This window comes from Alligator sinensis, unplaced genomic scaffold (genome assembly GCF_000455745.1).
Source record: "Alligator sinensis unplaced genomic scaffold, ASM45574v1 scaffold4_1, whole genome shotgun sequence".
NCBI lineage: Eukaryota > Metazoa > Chordata > Crocodylia > Alligatoridae > Alligator > Alligator sinensis.
Genome location: NW_005841887.1, coordinates 3,953,603 through 3,974,705, shown reverse-complemented (window position 1 = coordinate 3,974,705; position 21,103 = coordinate 3,953,603). Strand labels below are relative to the sequence as shown.

General features: G+C 46.8%; 1 protein-coding gene and 1 long non-coding RNA gene across 6 annotated transcripts in view; one reads left to right on the top strand and one right to left on the bottom strand.

Moving 5' to 3' along the window:
- Positions 1 to 10,557, bottom strand: part of HEG1 (heart development protein with EGF like domains 1) — a 75,422-nt gene extending 64,865 nt beyond the window's left edge. For 3 of the 4 annotated variants that reach the window (XM_025196953.1, XM_025196956.1, XM_025196955.1), the window contains exon 1: positions 10,465 to 10,557. In XM_025196953.1, the coding sequence (XP_025052738.1) occupies positions 10,465 to 10,471 (7 nt within the window). In that variant the 5' untranslated portion in view covers positions 10,472 to 10,557. Of the gene's footprint in view, positions 1 to 10,205; positions 10,325 to 10,464 lie in introns of those variants that run through there. The other variant, XM_014517024.2, reaches the window with a different exon arrangement.
- On the top strand, positions 10,470 to 21,092 carry LOC112549270. Of its 2 annotated transcripts, XR_003092650.1 has the most exons (4): positions 10,474 to 10,607; positions 13,971 to 14,057; positions 17,434 to 17,607; positions 19,783 to 21,092. It is a non-coding gene; the product is annotated as an uncharacterized LOC112549270 (long non-coding RNA). The 2 variants fall into 2 exon arrangements; XR_003092649.1 differs by lacking the exon at positions 13,971 to 14,057 and having other exon boundaries at positions 10,470 to 10,607.
- Positions 21,093 to 21,103: the final 11 nt, after the last annotated feature.

Sequence of the window (21,103 nt, the reverse complement as noted above, 5' to 3'; positions counted from 1 at the left end):
ATACCGGTGCGACTCACCAACCCAAAAGAAATGCAGTGGACAGTCCAGCCCAGCATCCGCTTAAAACCTGTTCAAGACACAGCCCCGCACAAGTGCTTGCAGGGCACGGGCAGCAACAAGCTCCTACCACTGCCCTGCATTTCTCTTGGAGTCGAGCGACAAACGGGGCTAGGCTTTAATCCAGCATGTGGCCTGACCTTATCCACTGTGGTTTCTGCAGTGCTATGAGCCATGGTCACATTATTAATCCTCCGGGCTGAATTCTCAGGATCTTTTCTGTAAAATATTGAATATTCTGGCGGCTTGTGTGTTTTGGAAAGTATCTAAATACAAACCAACAGGCAGGACATTGCATGCATTCCAGTTCTTTTGTTCTGGCCCAGAATTTCTCGAGGTCTTTTCTTTATTTCTGAACCCTTCTTGTGTCCATATTTTGATTTTGGTGTGTGCCCCAGAAATGACTGTCTTTGCGCTTTTTCTGAGCTCCGATCAGGTTACCGCTTTGAGAATGTGTTTCAAAGAGCCTTTATTTGCGGTCTTGTCTGCAGTCTAACTCCACATCCTTATCCTGCATTTGATAAATGAGCTGATAATATCCCAGAGAGAATTAAAATGTAGTGGTTAGCCCTGTAACTGAATCCAAAATAAAAACAATGATGAATGTTCAAATGCCTAAAGCTATTGAGGGATATTTTTTTACAAGGTCTTTTAAAGATTGTACCAAGGGTAAGATGCCTTTTAAAGATGTCTTTGTAAATCACAGCTGCTGAAATCCTTCTCCTTGTCCTTCTAAACACAGATGCAATTATTCCCAGCTCCAAAACAGGGACAAAAGATAAAATACAAGGGTGGTATTATGCCTCATGACAATCAAGGTCACTGATTCTGATTTCTGGGGAAAGTAGATAATGTGCAGTTTCGCTGTTCTTGGGTATACCTTTCGTGAATGATTTGACACCACAGTTGGTCAAAACGGGTTCAACGTGCAATGCTGTTTCCCTCCTTTCACTATTATTTCTTACTGTTTGCAAATCCAGGTTGCTCTGCATGGCAAGCTTGCCAGATACTACAGGCTAAGCAGAGTCGACCCGAGTTCATCCGGGGAAGGAAAAACTTTCTTTCTATAAGGGAAGTGAAGTACTGGAAAGGCTACCTAGGGATCTCCTTCAACGGAAAGCTTTAAAAAACTGATTAGGCAAACATATCCAGCATGGTCTAAGACTAGGCAACCTCTTGACCTTCCTGCCATCCCTTATGAGTCTATAATTGTATGAAGCCCCCCCAAAATGGTCAGGTATTCCAGAAAGCAGTGCTTTGAGTGTTGCTGGTCAGTGCTAATGAGCAGTGCGGGGGCAGAGCAGCGCAGCGCTGTGCTACCAGAGAACATACCTTTTGGATAACATTCAAGTCCTTAACGCTCCCAAAGCCAGCCCTTCAGTCTGACTCATCACAACTCGCCGCGGCTCGGTGCAACGATGACATTTTACGCCAGTCAGCAGCGCTTACAAGAGTTTCCCGAAGAGGAAGGGTGTTAACGACAGCATCCTAACAAACTGCGATATGAGTAATCAGACTCCGTGGATCCAAATTCCTCATGTCGTTTCAGCTGGATAAGTTCCTCTTAACATTCACTTCTAAAAACTATTCTGGCATGCTGCAAATCCAGCATGACATCTACTCTCCGTCCCAGAGATGGCTGCGTAGGTCAAGTCAAGTATAAAGTTATTTTGGGGTCATGCAAAATTAAATATATTGCGTAAGCCTGACTGAGATGTTTAGTCCATCTCAGACATATGGGCCTTGCTAGGTAGAGCCAGGCCTAGGCAACAGGCTGACATCGACCATCGGAAGCAAGGCAGTGTACAAACTTTATAATCTGCTAAATGAATGCTGCATGATTACAGCAGACCAGGCAGTGTTCAGTACAGCTAATTAATTGTTTCCATCGCTGAAGACATAACTGAGGCTGCAGGAGTGCAGTTGCTAAAACTATTGGGGAAATTAAACAAAATATGTCAAGACAGATGCTAGCGGGAGAATATCTTTATAACCATTCAAGCAGGTGAAACTGCAAGGTAAAATAAGTCACTCAAATGGTTTACAGCTCCATGCCTCCTACCCCTCCACAAAAGGCTCAGTACAAAAATCTCACTCCAAACGATGAGTTTATGCAATCCACAGCAATTTACTGTAGCACTTAATCTCCAACTGAGATCAGATCTCTTGGAGCTAGCGTGGCCCATACTCAGCATTAGAGACGCTTTCTGTTCCAGAGAGCCAGCTAAATAAGCACGGCAGACCGAGGATGCTGCAGTCACTAATCTATTTAACTGATGGGGAGCTGAAGTCATGCAGGACCGAGACAATGCTGCACAGTAACTTTGCTCATGAGTGCTTCGGGATACCTTTTTCAACTGAAACTGCAGGAAGGGTTTTGGAAGACAGCAAAAAAAAAAAAAATAACCAGGAGGCAGAATTTGGCTAGGACATCGCAATACGAAAAATGATATAGGATCTTTGCAGACACGTGGGGGTTGTCCTTTGCTCCCTCCCAAAGCTGTTATGAGAAAAGTGCATTAACATTTGTGAGACTCTTCCTCAGTCTGATGAAGGGTGTTTGTACCTGAACGCTTGCAAAGAAGAATCTTTCCAACTATTTGAGTTGATCTATTAAAAGACCTGGGTTTTACCCAAAGAAACTTGTCTGCTTAATATCTGCAAGGTGTTACAGCAAAGGTCTTACTGGACATCTCAGCCAGACTGCCAAGTTATTTTTATACTTGGCTGGATACTCCTTGCATGAGGTTGCCCAACTATCCTGGCAAAGTGAATAATTATGAGGGCAGAATTTGCCCCAGCATCCTAGGAATTTGCATGAAAAACCCTAGAACGCTCCCATCCAGAATTCATTTTTACTCCGCTTAGGGGGACACACGTTTTTTTCTCCTCTTTTCTCCCCAATGCTCTGGGATCTCGTGGATGCTTTACAGCAGATGAAGTTTGAATTCAGGCAACAGCTTTGTTAACGGCTTGGAGAGGCTGAAGTTTATAGAGCTTCCTTTCCTCAGGGGACCTGCATTTTTCTAAGATTATATTATTACTTGGGCTGGCTGCACAGCAACACAACATCATTTCCCTTTTGGGTGGAAAAGTTCTCTCCTTGTCCTCCGACTCTCATGATTTCAGCCCGAAAGGATGAACGTAACCCTTCTGCATAAGCAAAGAACAATAAGGGAGCAAGTCCTCTTGCTGCAGCACCAAGGTGCAGCACGGGAGCATTAAAAAGCATACATCCATCTGTACACACGTGCATTATATGTGCAGGAGGAGAGGGAAATATTGGGCACGACAATAATTTTCCACAAACTCTTCCGAAATTACTCAGAAGATGCTCGTGCTCCCTCTTTTTTCTGGCATCTATGAACGTGATGGCCAATGAGTTTACCAGCATTCACAGGAGCAGGAAGCTATAAAGTGTATGTTACAAAATGCCTGTGGAAAGTGCATGTAGCAGTTGTGATCAGGAGTATTCCCTCTGGAAACCGGATTCGAGCTGGCTAGGGCAGCCAACTGGGAAAGAGAAAAACATCCCATCTGACCTCCGAGGCCAATCAGACATAAACAGCATCCTTCCAGGTTGAAGCCAAGCTTGCAGACTGAGAATTTTTTATGGGGCGAATATTTTTAACAAAGAAGGGATCTTTTCTCGGAGAATCCCAAGTAGCTGGGTAAACTGCCTTTAATACTCCTTTGGACCCCAAGACAGCATGACCGCAGTCTTAGTAAATGCCTCCATCTGGCCTTTGGGCATTTCACAGATGTCCGCCCTGCGTGTGTGTTATAAGAGTCGCTTAATGAAGTGGAGTAAATGAATTAACCAGGTGTGAATCTGCACATAAAGGTGCCTTACCTAAAAGGGGCGCAGAGCAGGGGGGGAAAAAGGCCTTAAAGGTTTCCAAATGCTATCAACCTCACTGCGAAACTCATCTCAGCAAAGAAAAAATAAACCCCCCTAAATGGGCTATCTGCTGTCTGCTCAAATTAGAGCACAGAAATGCGAGGATCCAAAAGATGCCGCTTTCCCATCTCCCAGCAATGTTTGCAGACCCATACAACCTGTCTTTTATTTCACCTCATTTTTTAAATCAATGCATGTAATGACTTTGATAGGAAACTTGCCATTGTGGGTGATCGGCCCTTCGGCAGGGCTCTCGCTTGGACGTCTTTCTCGGCGGAGAACAAGGAAAAATGCAATCGATCCTTACAAGGAAACCAGCAGAAAGACTAGGGATAGGTTTTCCACCTCACGGGCGCATTTCTGCTGCACAGACAGCTTTTGTTTGTTTGCCTGAGACTTTTTAAGGAAAGCTTTTTTCGCTGCATGGCAGACACGTTTCCTTGGGTAAATCTGATCTCTTTTATTACCAGGGGCGATCAATTATTTTGGGTGGAGGGCCGCTTACTGGGTTTCGACAAGCCGTCGAGGGCCGTATGACAGGCAGCCAGGGGCAGATAAATATTAATTTTATAAATTTTTTAGGGGCCCCGCGGGCTGGATAGAATGACCTGGCGGGCCGCATCCGGCCCCCGAGCCACATTTTGCCCACCCCTGTATTAGACCGACTCAAATAGTTGGATAGATAGCTAATAAAAGAGATCGGATTTACCCAAAGAACCTCATCTGTCCATGTCCTTAGACCAAGACGGCTACAACCTCCACCCTTTTTCACCGTATTTCCTTTGTGTTTTCATTACCTCGTGCAAGTGCCTCGGCTCTGAGTATTTCATAAATAAAACGACTGCTGGCAAATTAAGCGCGGTTAGAGTCTCTGGCCTTCCTCTGAGTATGAGTAATGATCGCATCTTAATTTCAAATGGCACTGAACACACGTTTCAGGCCTGCCTTGCCAGCATGGCTTTGAACTTTAATTATAGATTCATAGATTTTAAGGCCAGAAGGGAGGTTTATGATCGGACCTCGTGCACCGCGCAGGCGAAACAATCTGTGCTTGTTTGCAGGCAAATCTGCAAATTAACCTCTGGCTTCAAAGGGAAGAGCTAAACCCTCGTGTGCAACTGGCTAGCGACTGTGTTTATATAAAACAAACAAATAAAAGACGGTTCATTAGTTAGCGGAGGAGCTCAAGGACCAGATTGATGGGCTACTCTTGTTTTCCAGTGCTCTCAAGAACCCTCTTTCCAAGAACGACTTGAAGCATCGCGGCTCTGAACAAGAGCTCTGACATTTGAGACGTCCGCAGCGAGTCCCAACCACCAAACGTCACCGCGTTCAGGCCAAAACCACAACCAAGCCCAAGTCATTTCACGCAGAGCCGTTTTTTCCGCTGCGTGTTGGGAAAACCCGGTCTTCCACCTTCAGTGTCAAGAGTAGCTCTGCACTTGCTTTGTGTCATTCGAACCCCAAAGCCCTGCAGACAACAGCTCCTGCAACTCCTCGCCCATGTAGCAGAGATCAGACCCAACCGCAGCACAGAACGAGCCATCACAAATAAAACCAACCTCACCGTTCACTAAGGAAAATGTGATCCTACAATTCAAGTCCAGCGGAAGCTGAGGTGCTTTCTCTGGACTTGGCATGTTTCTAATCCGGCGCAGTACAATCCAATTGAAGTTTACCCTGTGCCATTCCTGCAACGGTCTCACCACGCCTGGCAGGTCCCCCCGGGGAAGTGGGTGCTTAAGACACGAGCACCTCAGACTCAGGAGATCTGAGATCTAGTCTTGGCTCTGCCACAGATTTCCTGGTTTGACCTTTGATAAATCACTTAATCTCTCTGAGTCTCGCTCCCTGACCCGTTAAATGAGAATAAATTCGCTACCTCCCAAAGGTGTTAAGAAGATAAATCCATAATAAATTATAAAGTGTCAATTAGGAGCCAGTACTAATGCCTAAATACGACATCAATCGGGCAGTAACAGCAAGAGGTAAAGTAAAAAAGTGACTGAGACCTCCAGCAGAGGAGAAGAGATGGGTGTCCCAGGCTTAAAATAGGTGCCCAAGGGGTCAGGGGAAGGAAACAAACTTCCAGCTAACCCATAGGACAGGCTAAATGCTATATACACACCTTGGTCTCATCAGTATTATTAATTTGTGCCCAAGTACAAATTACTGCACTGTACTGTACCATCAGTATTATTAATGTGTACCTAATTTGCACCTAAGGAACAGCCCCCAAGGAAACTCATCCACCGCCCCGTGCAAAAGCAGGATTACTGTCGCACCGGCAGCTTCTCTCCGAACGCAGCTTCGATTAACGCGTGGCAAGAATAAACCTTTCCCCTTGTTTTTTCCAGCCACAAGAAAAAAAAAAAACCAAAAGCAACCTCCACAGCAAATGCAATTACCCTTCTTAAACTAAGCAGCGATTACTGCTTAGTTGGGATGATCTTAGGAAGTGCGCTGAACTCCTAAGCTTGTACGCAGAGGCGACAGCGCTAGCGCTCTGCGTCCGGGGTACAAAACTTGTGGCAGCTTCGGTCATGCTGGTTCTGTTCAGATATTTCCTCCCACTTCACACAGTGCCCCTTGCAGTAACACGGCACACGACAGACCTGCTCCGTAGCGAGCGTTAGGTGTCCTGTGTACACGAGTCTTTCGTTCCGGCGCCCAGACACGGGGCCTGGAAGCTCTGTTCCCTGCACCTGCGCAACGAGTAGCTGTTTATACCAGAGCAGGATGCAAAATGCGATCAGAACGGCAGGGTTTTGCACCTGGGGTTTACACCGGAGCAAGTGGCTCCCTAAAGTGAAAAGTGATAAGGAATCAGGCTCGCAGACCCACGGGAATCATGACATTCTCAATAATGATAAATGGGAGGGAAGCAGGAAGCAGTCTCCCCTTCTAACCCTTCTTCCTGCCCCAAAACTCATCTTCTTCCTGCTCCTAAACTCATCCCTTCACCGCAGAGCGCTTCAGAAAGGGGGTGGTTTACAGAATGACACAAATGTCATGCTGGAAAGGACCTCAAGAGTTTATCTAAGTCCATCCCCCTGCACAGTAGGATCAAGAATACTTAACCATCCATGACAGGTGTTTGTCTAACATGTTCTTAAAAACCTTCAGTGCAGGAGACGCCACAAGCTCCCTGGGTAGCTCCTTCCAGCATTTCACTACTCCTACAGTTAACAATGCTTTCCCTAATACCCAGCCTAAATTTTGGCTGCTGTAAATTAAGCTGCTTTCTTCATAGCCCATTTCACACAGTTATTTCTTGGGTTCAGAACAAGCAGCGGCAAAGACACCCAAGGCAGCAAGTAGCCTGGAAAAGAGGGAGGGAGAAAAAGCCAGTTGATGAAAGAGGAGGCAGGCCCAAGGCTCCCGTCACCTTGTCATCCAAATGCCTGACATGCCAAGGCAACGGGGACAACAGGGACGAAAAGAGGTAGAGCAGATGAGCCCAGCAGATTTGCAGAGCTGTGGGCCCAGCCTAGGCAGAAACCTGCACAGTCCCCAGGTGCGACCACTTGTCATCACTGTATTATAATAGCGCGGAAAGGCCACAAAACTAGGGATTCAAGACCCGCAGCACAAACCCAAAGCGACAGGCAGTCCCTGTGCCAAAGAGCTTACAACTCAAAATCCATGAGATGGGCAGTACAAGAAGGGAAGTGTTTAGCCCTGCCTTACCGGTGGGAACTGGGAGGAATCAAGTGAGTTGACCAAGAGCAAACAGGACGTTTGAGGCAGAGCTGGGCCCTGAACCCCAACCTCTCCAATCCGAATGTAACTGCTTCACTACCTCCTTAGTACAGTGCGCTGCCAAAATAACACACATGCTTAAAAGAAAAAGGCAGTCTAGCAGGCTTTAGCAGCCCTACAAATCCAACCACTGGTCCACCCTTTCACCTGGCTCTCAGCTCTGCTTTTCCTGAATCCATCCCTGCCTGGATTCAGCTTCTATCAGAAACAACAGATGAAGCACCTTGTGTTTGCAGCACTTTATTCACGCCACTACACAATCACACACTGTCTTGGTGCAAAATGACCCATTACCCAGAACAGAGGCCAAGTCGAAGGTCAGGAGGCCAGGGTAGTGCTGGAAAGCGGGGATCAGATCTGCCCACATTCAGCCTCATAGAAACCACCCCATTCACAGCTCCCTTTGACGAGCATCCGTGTTTAAGACTGAAAAGTCTCGCTGCACCCTCTGAACTCCTACTCGCTGCTGATAACATCTCCTTTCAAACGCTGCTGAGAAAGCAGTCTAACCTCAGACCCATGTTACTTGCTGCAAGATTTAATCTACATTTCCATGTAGAGAGAGTGCGGGGAGTTTACAAGAAATGCTTATTTTCAAGAACACAACAGGTCTCCAGTCTTTCAAAGCTTATCAGGAAGGTGGGCCAGACTAAAGTTAAAAGTGTCTGCATCTCAAACCTGAAATGACTCAGGAAGAAGATCACACCAGACAATTTATAGAACACAGAACAATCATCTGGATTGGCAAGCACATAATCTTAGCTACCATCTTGTGCACTTGGAAGTGTTAAGACATAATGTAATTTATTATATTATGTGATATTACCAGCTTCCCAGCAGCTACCAGGCTATTTATCACCGCTCAGTCTTCCTTGCAGTGATGTCCCCAGTTCTCCCTGGGTTCGGATTCATATCATTCATGAGTAACTAGCAACCCTGTAGCACAGATACTACGGAGAACAGCAGCCTGGACAATTCCTGGGCTAGAAAAGCAGATGTTCCCATTAAACCCATTTTATTTGAGGGCTTCTGGGCAGCTCTTTTTAGTTTTGAAACTTTAATGAATGAAATGCATCCCTACCCCAGCAGGATTACGTAAAAATGATGCAGGGCACATAGCTGAGATGAAATGATACATGTTTCCAAACACCCAGAAACAGAGGTGGTCCTTATCACGTCACGTATGAGCACCTTGCAATCTATAATGGGTTTTATCCTCACAGCATCCCTGTCATCTCGGAAAGCTTTATCATCCCCTTTCTATAGACAGGGAACAGATGCTCCGACTAGACCGATTTGCTCACGGCTACAAAGTGGCAGAGCTAAGACCAGAACTCAAGTCTTCTGAATCTGAATCAAAGCCCTCCATCCACTAAGCTAGTCTTTTCCTTTCTTAGGCCATCTTAATGGCTTATGAGATTCATCGTTTTTCCCAGTTCTAGTCAATTCACCCAGATATATATTTCTGTTTTATATGCATATGTTCTATTAAAAAAGGACACATAGGGCACACTAACACAGGAAAAAATATTGTTTAAAAACTAGTTTTAATCACACTTCCTGAAATTCTCTAAATAGCACAATGCGATCATCAGAAATTCTCCCCCCAGCAGATATTATCGGGTGAAATGGTTTTGCTTCTTTTAAACAGGTGGCCAGTCGGTCCCTTTCTAGTCTTAGAAACTAGGCAGCTATATTTACGACAGGCTAGATTCCTTTATACTCGAGATAGGAAGCCAGTGCCAGATTTCAAACATAAAGGAATGAATCACGCGCAGAATTAGGTGTTCACGTCGAAAAAATAAGCGATGCTGTACATGAAATCCGAAAAAACTACTTCACAGTCAGGGCGGCTAGGAGCTGGAACCAACTTCCAAGGGAGGTGGTGCTGGCCCCTACCCTGGGGATCTTTAAGAAGAGGCTGGATACTTACCTGGCTGGACTCATTTGAGTCCCGTTTTTGTTTTTAGGGTGAGTGGTTTTGTTTGTGTTTTTGGGTTGTTCTCCCGCCCTGGCGGGGGGGCGGGCTAGAAGATCTATTAGGTCCCTTCCGACCCTGAAACTATGAAACTATGAAATAAAAATGATCTCCACTGTCCCCTCTGAAAAAATATCACCTATGGTGATTGCCTGTACAATAACCACGGGAGGTGTTTAGAGAGAGCACCAGTCTAGACAGTGCACATAGTAAGCGGATGCTGTGCAACTGCCCTGCGATTAATAAGATGATTTTACTACCTACTGTGACTAGTCTCCCCTTCTGCACAAATGCAGCGGTAGCGCAGGGCAGAAGAAATGGGTGTTCTTACCAGGATTATACTGACCCTAAGTTTAGTTGCTATATGCCGGTGGCCAGCACGAAGCAGGGGCCAGGGCAAATCCAAACGGACACGATATCTGGGCGCTATGTCCACAGAAAAATTCTTAGCGTACCTCCCAATTCCCTGCCTTAAAAGTTTTGCATTGTGCCTGGTAAAATATGCACCTTGGAACGCAGCAGCAGCCGGCTGCCAGGCGGGTGCTAACAAGACTCCTGAGCTCAGCTCTGTATTGGACCAGCTTTCCGGGCTGAAGTTTTGCGAGCTTCATCGTTTTCATTTTCACTCCAGTTTTAAAACCTGGAAGCCCTCCTAAAAAGTAGGCGTTAGATGTTTTTAAAAAAACAAACCCGATTGCAATGGATTTTTTTTTCTCCCCATCCGCGTCTCGGCACAAACCTTCATCTGCTCGGTCCCGCTACTAACCTGCCATTAAAACGATTTACAAGGGACTTTTAAAGACCGATGGGAATCTCTTGCTGGGATCATTTCTGCAGCTAGCGTTTTGCTCGCCGCCTTCTGCATCCCTCCCTCGGAAATCCAGCTCAGCTCAATCGTCAGTAAAAACGGTAGGTATTTCTAACTCTTATCTTTTGAAAGCCTGAGCTTCATGGGGGGCTTTTTCCTTTCTTTCTTTTTTTTTTTTTTTTTTTTGCGGGTGGCTTTCAACCTCACGAGCCCACAGGCGCACCTTGCTTTGCGCCGCGGACTGGAAAAAGTTGGTGCACACAAAAAAGACCCCGATCCAATTTGCACATCCACATCCCAGGAGGAGAGGGGAGGAGAGGAGCGGAGCGGATAGGAGAGGATAGAAACCCAACTTCTGCCCCGGGGAGGGGGGGGGGCTGCGCTCTGGGACGATTTGGGGGAGACGGGCTGGAGGGAGGGAGCCTGTCTTTGCCCCTCGCGAGCGCGGACCCGAGCATCCCCTTCCCTAAAGCTGCCCCTGCCTTGAGAGAGTGGGGGGACCTGGTTTGTCCTCCCCTAAAGCCATCACTGCCTTGGGATGCTGGGTGGGATCCGGTTTGTCCTCCCCCAAGGCTGCCCCTGCCTTGGGATACTGGGGGGACCCGGTTTGTCCTTCCCTAAAGCTGCCCCTGCCTTGAGAGAGTGGGGGGACCTGGTTTGTCCTCCCCTAAAGCCATCACTGCCTTGGGATGCTGGGTGGGATCCGGTTTGTCCTCCCCCAAGGCTGCCCCTGCCTTGGGATACTGGGGGGACCCGGTTTGTCCTTCCCTAAAGCTGCCCCTGCCTTGAGAGAGTGGGGGGACCTGGTTTGTCCTCCCCTAAAGCCATCACTGCCTTGGGATGCTGGGTGGGATCCGGTTTGTCCTCCCCCAAGGCTGCCCCTGCCTTGGGATACTGGGGGGACCCGGTTTGTCCTTCCCTAAAGCTGCCCCTGCCTTGAGAGAGTGGGGGGACCTGGTTTGTCCTCCCCTAAAGCCATCACTGCCTTGGGATGCTGGGTGGGATCCGGTTTGTCCTCCCCCAAGGCTGCCCCTGCCTTGGGATACTGGGGGGACCCGGTTTGTCCTTCCCTAAAGCTGCCCCTGCCTTGAGAGAGTGGGGGGACCTGGTTTGTCCTCCCCTAAAGCCATCACTGCCTTGGGATGCTGGGGGGGACCCGGTTTGTCCTCCCCCAGGGCTGCCCCTGCCTTGGGATACTGGGGGGACCCGGTTTGTCCTTCCCTAAAGCTGCCCCTGCCTTGAGAGAGTGGGGGGACCTGGTTTGTCCTCCCCTAAAGCCATCACTGCCTTGGGATGCTGGGTGGGATCCGGTTTGTCCTCCCCCAAGGCTGCCCCTGCCTTGGGATACTGGGGGGACCTGGTTTGCCCTCCCCTAAAGTTGCCCCTGCCTTGAGAGAGTGGGGGGACCCAGTTTGCCCTCCCCTAAAGCCCTCACTGCCTTTGAGAGTGGGGGGACCTGGTTTGTCCTCCCCTAAAGCCATCACTGCCTTGGGATGCTGGGTGGGATCCGGTTTGTCCTCCCCCAAGGCTGCCCCTGCCTTGGGATACTGGGGGGACCTGGTTTGCCCTCCCCTAAAGTTGCCCCTGCCTTGAGAGAGTGGGGGGACCCAGTTTGCCCTCCCCTAAAGCCCTCACTGCCTTTAGAGAGCTGGGGGGGGGGAGCAGGTTTGCCCTCCCCTAAGCCACCACTGCCTTGAGAGGGGGGGGACCCAGTTTGCCCTCCCCTAAAGCCATCACTACTTTGGAATAGTGGGGGGGGGGGGGGGACCCGGTTTGTCCTCCCCTAAGGCTGCCCCTGCCTTGAGAGAGTGGGGGGGACCCAGTTTGCCCCCCCCCAAAGCCGTCACTGCCTTGAGAGAGTGGGGGCTTCAGTGCAAAGCAGGGTTGAGAGGCCACGGACAGACTCAACCCACTCGGGGCACGGACGGGTAACTCGGTTGTTCGTGGATTCATAGTGTCAGGCCGGAAGGGACCTCAGATGATCGTAGGGTCCAGCCCCTGGGCGCTAATAGCTGGGGTAGGACTTGGTGCTCTTTCTTGTTGAATCGCACCTGATTGATTGTACCCCGTTTCTCCAGTCTATCCAGGTCATTCTGCATCCTAGCCCTGCCCTCCAGTATCTATAGGGTGGCCATCATAGAGGACAGGCTAGTTGTCCTCTGTCCTCTATCGATACCGGATGCCTTGATGGCCTCTATTTTTCTCTTGAAGGGAAAGGATCTCTTGGGATCCTTTCCAGGGTGTACTGTTAACAGCACTGTTAGGTGTGCAAACATGATTTAGAAGGTAAACCCAGAGACTGCAAACAGCATCTGACCTGTTCTTGACTTCAGAAAAATAGAGGACGTAAAGGCATCTGGTTTCATATCAATAGAGGACAGACTAGCAGAAAACTGGAATGTCCTCTATGATAGCCACCCTACAATCTGCACCTCTGCCCAGCTCGCTGTCATCTGCCTTGGCAGTTACCAGACCACCTTCCTCCATTCAATAACCAAGCAGCCCATAAACAGCAACCAAGCAATTCCTTATTTCTTTTTATCAAGGAAGGGCACATGGGTTTGGTTTTGACAAAAGGAAAAAAAACCCAGCAGGTGGAGGACAGAACAGGGCTGCAAAAACTTCTTTCCCATTTAGACATTTTATAAGGTTTGCTCTAATGTCCACTGCAACAGAATTTACACCAAGTACCTTCCAGGGACCAGTTGTTCACGTCTCTGACCCTTTGATGCTCCCTGTATTCATCGATTCATAATTTGTAAGGCCAGAAGGGACCTCAGAAGATCACCGGGTCCAGCCCTCTGCACCAAGCAGAGAAGAGAACTGGGGGTCAGGGGACCCCAGCAAGGTGACCATCCAGTCTTCTCTTGAAGATTTCCATGGTAGGTGATTGCACCACCTTTGGAGGGAGCTTATTCTGGACACCCTGACTGCGAAGAAGTTTTTCCTAAGGCTGAGCCTGAATTGATCTTCCAGGAGTTTGTGGCCATTACTCCTGGTTTTCCCGTCAGGAGCCCTGGTGAACAGTTGCTCACTGAGCCCTTGATGTACTCGCCTCGGGCAGTGGTAAGCTGCTACCAGGTCCCCTCTCGGCCTTCTTTTCTTCAGGCTGAAGAGTCCCAGACCCCTCCGCCTTTCCTTGTGTGGCTTGCTGCGTAAGACTCTGATCATATGGGTGGCTCTGATGGGGTGGTCTCAGGCAGATGCAAGAGGGCTGCCTCTCTCCTTTTGAATAGTCTTGATGCTCCACTAATCTGGCCAGCCTCTATTCGCAAAGCTCCTATTTCACAGACCTGCAGATTTGCTTTTCAACTCAGGCCAGTGAAGTCCTATTTGCTTTTGCTTTGAATAATACAATCCTAGGCCCCTTGCATATGAGTAAAGCCTCTAGTTTATTTATAACTGGAGAAAAGAACGTGTGTGGTTTTCTATGTGATGGTGCACCTCCCTTTTCACAATTCTAGATCCACCCATGGACTGATCTTAAGGGCAGGAGCCAGAACTCAGACCTTCATCTTCCCAGCACTTCTGTACAGCTGAAGGAGCTTTTGGTGGGTACCTTTAAAAAGCCCTTTCCTTCTCTGTCTTCTAAGGGCAGTGGTGGAAAACACATCACTTCTGAGGGCTATTACAATTATGCTGGACAGGACACAAGACTGGAAGTCACCCTGGCATTGGCAAAGGAATGGATGGGGCATTCCTTTGCTATGCCAAAAGCTGCGATTCACAGCCAGGGCACCATAGGGTGTCTTGAGATCCTTTCCAGGGTGTCACAGGCTGCCGCACAGTGTTAGCACTGGTAGGTGTGCAAACATCATTTAGAAGGTAAACCCAGAGACTTCAAATAGCATCTGACCTGTTGCAGGCTTTCTGAGTTCTTGACTACAGAAAAATTGCTCTATTTTTCCACAGTCAAAAAAAGAACGAAAGCTCAGAGCTGGCATTTTCTGACAGGTGCCTGTAGACTAATGAGGGGTGCCTTGAGCCTATAAAGTTTGAGAACCACTGACCTAGAGCTCTGGTATTTCCATGATCTGCATAGACATTAAAGATCTCAATGCACTGGTTTGCTCTGGGGGTTTTGGCCAATTGCCCCTCCCAAGCAAACCCAGGACTGTGCAGAATGCAATGAATTAATTGCCTACCATCTTCCACTCTAGTGATGGCTGCATCCTAATGGTGCCTTAGGTAGAGGGTTTACTGGAATATGCTTATACAGGGGTAAAATAGTATCTAAAAAGGAATTGAATCCATTTACATTGCAGCATGTCCTGTCATCCCTCTGCAAAGCAGCAGGAGATACTCAGACCTGGCAGGTCAGCTTCAGGTTGGAAGAGGGATCAGTGATAGTCTGGGTATTTCCTTAGTGTAACTGGTTTATTTGCCCTAAGCACATTAATCTTTAAACAAAGCCCTTGTTCACAAACAGCACGCAGGAGAAATCCTTTTCAGAAATCTCAGCCTCAAAACCAAACACTCAGTTCCCGGGAAGCACCTCTGCCCCACAAGCAGAGACTAGAGAGACAGAAGAGAGAAGATATTTCTCTTGCTTCTTGCAACAGCTTCCCTCAAAAGAAGTAGGACAGTACTTCTAGCAAGGAGGGTGCACTGAAATAAAAGGATTCAAGAGGAATTAAAGGAGTCATCTGGGAACCCACTCAATGCTATCAAAATACCGTACTACTGGAGGGGTGGTAACGCAACAACAATTAATTGGAAAAAGCATAATATTCTATTGACGTTACAGGGGGCATAGAAGTAGTCAACACATACTTAATCCAGTTAGAATTGGGCCAAGACATGATACCAATCCCCCTCTGCCTGGCATGCTGTTAAATTCTTTCCCCAAGCACAAACACTCTCCAGGGGGCCAAATATTTTTAAACTAAAATAAATGTCATCATACAAGGGAGGGGGGTGCAATGGAACAGAGGTGTGGTCTATTATATCAAACCACTGGAGATCCATCAAGTCCAGCATGAACTATAATGCTTCAAAAAGAGATCAAGAGTTGCTTCCATTGCACAATAATGTGCCAGGACAAAAAATGTCCTTCCTGGCTGATACAGTAGCCACCCCATTCTCTGAAGCATGGCATTTGATCGCCTGCCGTTAGGTCCAAAATCTAATCCTCATTGAAGCTGCTCAGGAAATGCTCTTGGCCAGATCAGAGCCTTCCCGTACATCAATACAATTTTTTTAAATTATTAATTATCTAGTTGAGTTAACCAGCACTATTTAAAATTCCAGCGGCAATATTCAACTCTGCAGCCTCTAGCAGTAGGGAATTTCACACGCTGGCTGCATGCGTGTGAAAGATTTCCTTCTATTTGTGTTAAAATGACCTGCTATAAACTTCATCCTCCTCCTTGCATTGTGACTGCGTACACAAAAGAACAGAGCAGTTTTTACAATGCGTTTTGTAACTATAACCACATAACTTAGTCTCTTCTAAAGCTTTCTCCATTCATGTCTAAATAAAACTAGTGCAGGCAGCCTCTCCTTTTATGTAAACCTTGCAAATCCTCCAGCTCCAGGAACATGGAAGTGTAAGGAGCTTCCTGAGCAATCAAGTATGTTTATGCAGGCAACTGTTTATCCAAGAGGCTTCCCCAAAATCCCCACTTCAAACCTTGTCACACAAGCACAAGGCACAAAACCAGGAACACCAAGAATACCCTCCAATATGCCAAAACTGGGAAGACAAGGGCACTGCCGAAGTCCTGCCACTGCAGTAACAATGGCAGGGAAGGAATTGGATATTTGGAAGAGGCCATGCCCTATACCAGGGAAGGTCAAACATATGGCCCACGGGCTAAATCCAGCCCACGGAGCTGCTTTCTTGCTGGACTACTGGTGTGACTGGGGGGGAATGGCTTGCCACAGAGTGAAAATTAGTGGAAGGAGAGTGAGCAAGGGCTCACACAGCCCTGGTCGTCCTCTGCTCACTTCAGTCGCCACTGCCACAGCCCTGCCTCGCGTGGTGCTGGTACCCACTGCATGCCCCCTGATGCAGCTGGAGCCGGGGCTAGAGGCGCTTTGTGTCCATGCTCTGGTGCAGAGCCAGAGCCGCTTCCACTGTGGCAACTTCCTCGTGCCCCAGTCTGGATCTGGCCTGGGGCACAAAGTGAATGACATGCCAGCTTTCCACTACAAAAGGCTAGTAAAAGCCCCCACAGCCTGTGCCAGTCTTACCAGAGGGAAAAATTTCTACTAACCCCAAATTTTAGTATGATGCTGAACAGAACAAAACCCTCTATGGCTAGGAATCTCTCAGTTGCTTTTCCCTAGGGAGCGGGGGAAATATCAGACTTCCTTTACCTTTTCCAAGGTGCAGTCGGTACTGTCACGAAGGCAGGGTGGCTGGTGCAAAGAGACTTGTGAGGGGTAGTAAAATAGTGAAAGCTATAGTGGAATCAAGTTTGCTGTTTGCAGTACAAGGCCCATGACAGCCCAGCAGATCTGCTTCCGTTCAACAGAGGACAGTGGTGCACATGTGCACTAGTCAGTGCATCACAAGGTGGCTGGTCTACTTTTCTGTCCTTTTGTAACATCTCTTTGCTCTGATGACTGCAGCACACGGGACAAACACTTCTTCCATGAAGCTGTGCCCACTGACTCCTAATATGCCAGGCACCAGGGTTGTGTCTAATTCAAGAATACACAAGGTCACACGGTCTCCCCTGCAGCTGTGCATTGCCTCACCTTACATCTGCCAACGGGCTCTGCAGACTCCTCACACAGACTCTCTCGTACTCCTCAACATCTTCAACGAACCCAGCGACTTTGTAGCCTAGCACCATTAAAAAACATCACCAAACACCCCACGCAAATTTGCCAAAATTCGGTCAGGCTATTAACCCATTCTCCATTCTGTTCACTGTTGACTTTTGATTCTCTCTGTTTTAATGCTTTGTTAAAATCAAGGGGCAGATCCAAAATATTGACCATTACAACGTTATTGAGACACAGAAGCATGAACCATTCACAGCCACGCTTCTCGTACTGCATGTGAGCATCCGAATTCAGGACAAGCGTGACAGAGTGACTGCGCAACTGGGTGTGATTCTTACAGAGCAGGTGGATTGTTACAAACACAAGGTAAGAAGCGGGACATCAATTTACTCTTTCAGCCTCCACCGGTTGTCTCATCCATTCTATACAGGATACCTTGTTTAAGCAAAGTAAACTTTCCCCTCGGCATAAAGAGGATATTAATACTTAGAGCTGAGGTACCGCGAGGTCTGACCCAAGGCACAATCAGAACGTATGGAATACTTTGATATTCCAGGGATGCAGCGTGAAAGCGTCACATTAATATTAGCCTGTCCAGAATGCAGTGCATTTCTTTATGCTAAAGTTTCCATTTCTGCATTCAAAATAACACTGCCTGCCACAAAAAACAAAACAAAACAACAACAAAAAATTATATTTCTTATGCTTTGTAAAGTGCTTTTAGTTGCTGGAAAGAAAGGCTCCATAAAAAAAAACAAATGATGCTTCATTATATCCCTTGAGGGATATACACATTTTACAGATGAGGAAACTGAGGAAGACAGCTAATGGGATTTGTCCACGGTTATCAGAACAGCTCAAATTCGAACACAAGCCAGATAGATACAGCCCCGACATTAAATAGATGCAACTCCACTGATTTCAGAGGAGCTGGGCCCACTTACTCTCAAGTTGCCCTTGACGGCAGAGCCCATAACTCTGACTCTGCTGCTCTAACCCACCAGAAAGTGTTTGCTCCATTTATAATCCATTTAATTGTTTGCTGTTATTCCTGCGCTCTCTGAAGCTGTAAATCCAGCAAGGCAGGAGGAAAAATATCAAATGCTTTCCTACAAAAACCTCAATAAATTACTCCTACTGTTTTGCTCAACAGGCACATTGAGAAGAAAATCAGAAACATGTGAATGCAAAATAAATGTTACTGTACAATAACGTTGGAGAATATTATGTCAATACGAAGCGTCTCAGCGTCCCAATATGCATACATTGTCCACACATGCATTTAGCTGGACCATTACTGGGTTGTCACTGGTCTAATTTCAAGTTTAGAGAAATCAGAAGGTGCCTGAAGTGGGACCCAAAGTATCAATTCAAAGAAACAAAAGGGGATCAAAACTGAGCCCAAACTCCCTAGGCTGGAGCTGGATCAAAATCTTTCTAAAGCTCTAGGGACCGGAGCAGGGAGATCAGATACATTCTTAATTTTTTTTTTCAATTCAAAATAAAAGAAGCCTTGCAAATGCTGCTATAACAATACAGCACCACATGCCTATGAACACACAGGAAGTGGTTGCAAAGCCATTATAGAGCACAAGACGCACACAAAAAGCTGAGGTGCAGCCAAACACCAGGAAATGTTGAATTAAGGGTACTGTGCTGCCCTTGACCTCCTGGCATCCTGGTTAAGCTTAATATAGGTAGAGAAAAACAATAAGGGGGGGGGGTGAGGTTTCAGGCTGCTCCGTGGCTCCATGGGATGTACCCATACCACCTCGAGCGCGAGGAGTGTTGCAGATTTCCCTTCCACCGTCCAGGATGCAATAATTAGCAGTGTGGTTTGCAGACCTTACCTCTTGCTAACCAGAACATAAAAGTACAACACTAACAAGCACACAATACAAACATCTGACACTTTTCCTGTGTCTTATTTGCTTGTCTTGTTTCCAAACAGAGCTGTCACAGTATTAGCAAGTGCTTGAAATAAAAAAACACCAATATTCAGCAAGTTTCCTACTTCCCAAATTAAATGTTTCCCATGCCAAGTGTTTAATTGGTTGAGGTTTTGCTGCTGCTGCTGTACATTTAAAACTACTCTTTCTTTCCTTTTCCTCCATGTTATTCCCCTTCTCTTCCGCTGCTTAGACAGCTGTATTACAAGTGGGTAATAGTCACCATCCAAAGATGTTCCCAAGACTAACATCAGTGTTGCCAACTCTTGCAACTTTGTTAAGAGCTTTGCAAGATTTAGCATTTTTCTGTAAACCCAAGATGCATGAGTCATATGAATACACGAGCATGTCAGCTTTCCTTTCACATCTTTTTTTTCCCCCCACCCCCAAACTGTACCCTTTGTGGCTCCAGAGAAAAGTTTGACAATATGAATCAAAGTCAACGTGAAAACCCCAAAGCAGAAAGAAAATCAAAAAAGAACCCACTGTTAATTTTTTAAAAATATCTCATAATTTTGAGAGCCTCTCTCAGGACTCATGAATGCTTGGGATTGTCCATCACAAAGTAACAAGAGTCTTTGCTTCTCTATAGCAACCATGAAACAAGGACTTCAAACCACTTGACACACATTAAGCACGAGTCAAGATAAGAAATGACTGCTCAGATCAAGCTGCCGGGATCTGTGGTTTTGGAGAACACCACAAATGGATTAAAAGATGCATACTGCTATTTGATCAGTGCCATGAAAACTAAACAGGGCCGCCCGATTCCTGTAGGATGATCCTGAACTGGCCGAAAGCTGTGCACTCCCGCATGAGTGCCACTTCACCACACCCTTCACTCTGGTGTGCACATCACAATCACTGTAGCATGCGAGGCCAACAGGCTGCTTCCTCCTCTTTTTTTTTTTTAGGAACGTCAATGAAGATGCTAAGTGCATGAACATATTAGTTACACAACATATTGCTTGTCCTCTACGGTAGAATGTAATTCCTTAGAAATGAGAGGTCTGGTGTGAACATTGCAGTTGGGAACTGTTAAAAAACCACTGACTTTCAAACTTTCCTCTATTAGGAAAGAGTTATATTTTTTTTTCAAATTCAAATTCACCCCATTTTTGACCAGCTCTCCTTTAATTAGCATTTAAGAAAATTGATTTGCAAGTGTTTTGCAAGTATATGCTTTGAATTTACACTGGTCAAATGACTTATTGGAGAAGGCAATCTCACCTTACGAAGAGAGTAAAAGCCAATGATCCCAGGAATTTTCATTTGAATTTTTGAACTTCTCTCTGTAACCAGTCTTCAGCCAGCTCTGATTTGGATAGCGTGAGCAACTTCCAGCCATCTCAGGGCTGAACAAAAAAGCCTGTGCAGCAGAACTGTGAGATTATAAAAAGCAGCTTTAACCGAGACGGATGAGCAACATTTGGATTCAATAAAGGTACAGGTGCATTTCTTTACAAGTTCATTTTTCAGTGATCACTGTGGCTGCATTGACAGTATAATGTTGCTTCCATTTGTGGTGAAAACCATCCGCTTCCTCACCACCAATGTGAATTCCGATGATTAAAAGTCATATCCCAAAGTTTCTGGAAGAAACTTCTCTCCCTCCCTCCCCCCACTGCACTCTATTTTCATGACAGTGACCTGGACTCCCACCCAGAAGCAGCTGCGTGCTCCAGCAAAAACAGGAACCCAGCGCCTTGCAAAGAGCCTGCACAGCACTGCAGCTACTTGCCGGTGTGGCAGCAAATACCAGGCTTGGAAATGGCCAACGCTAAAACTTTAAAGAATGCAGAGATTGAGGGAGGTTCCCTTATCCTGAGGAGAGAGTGGATCCAAGAGATAATTCCAGTCTAGAAGCATTGCCATTGTGCAGAGCCAAACGAGGCAGAGCTACGCACAGGGCT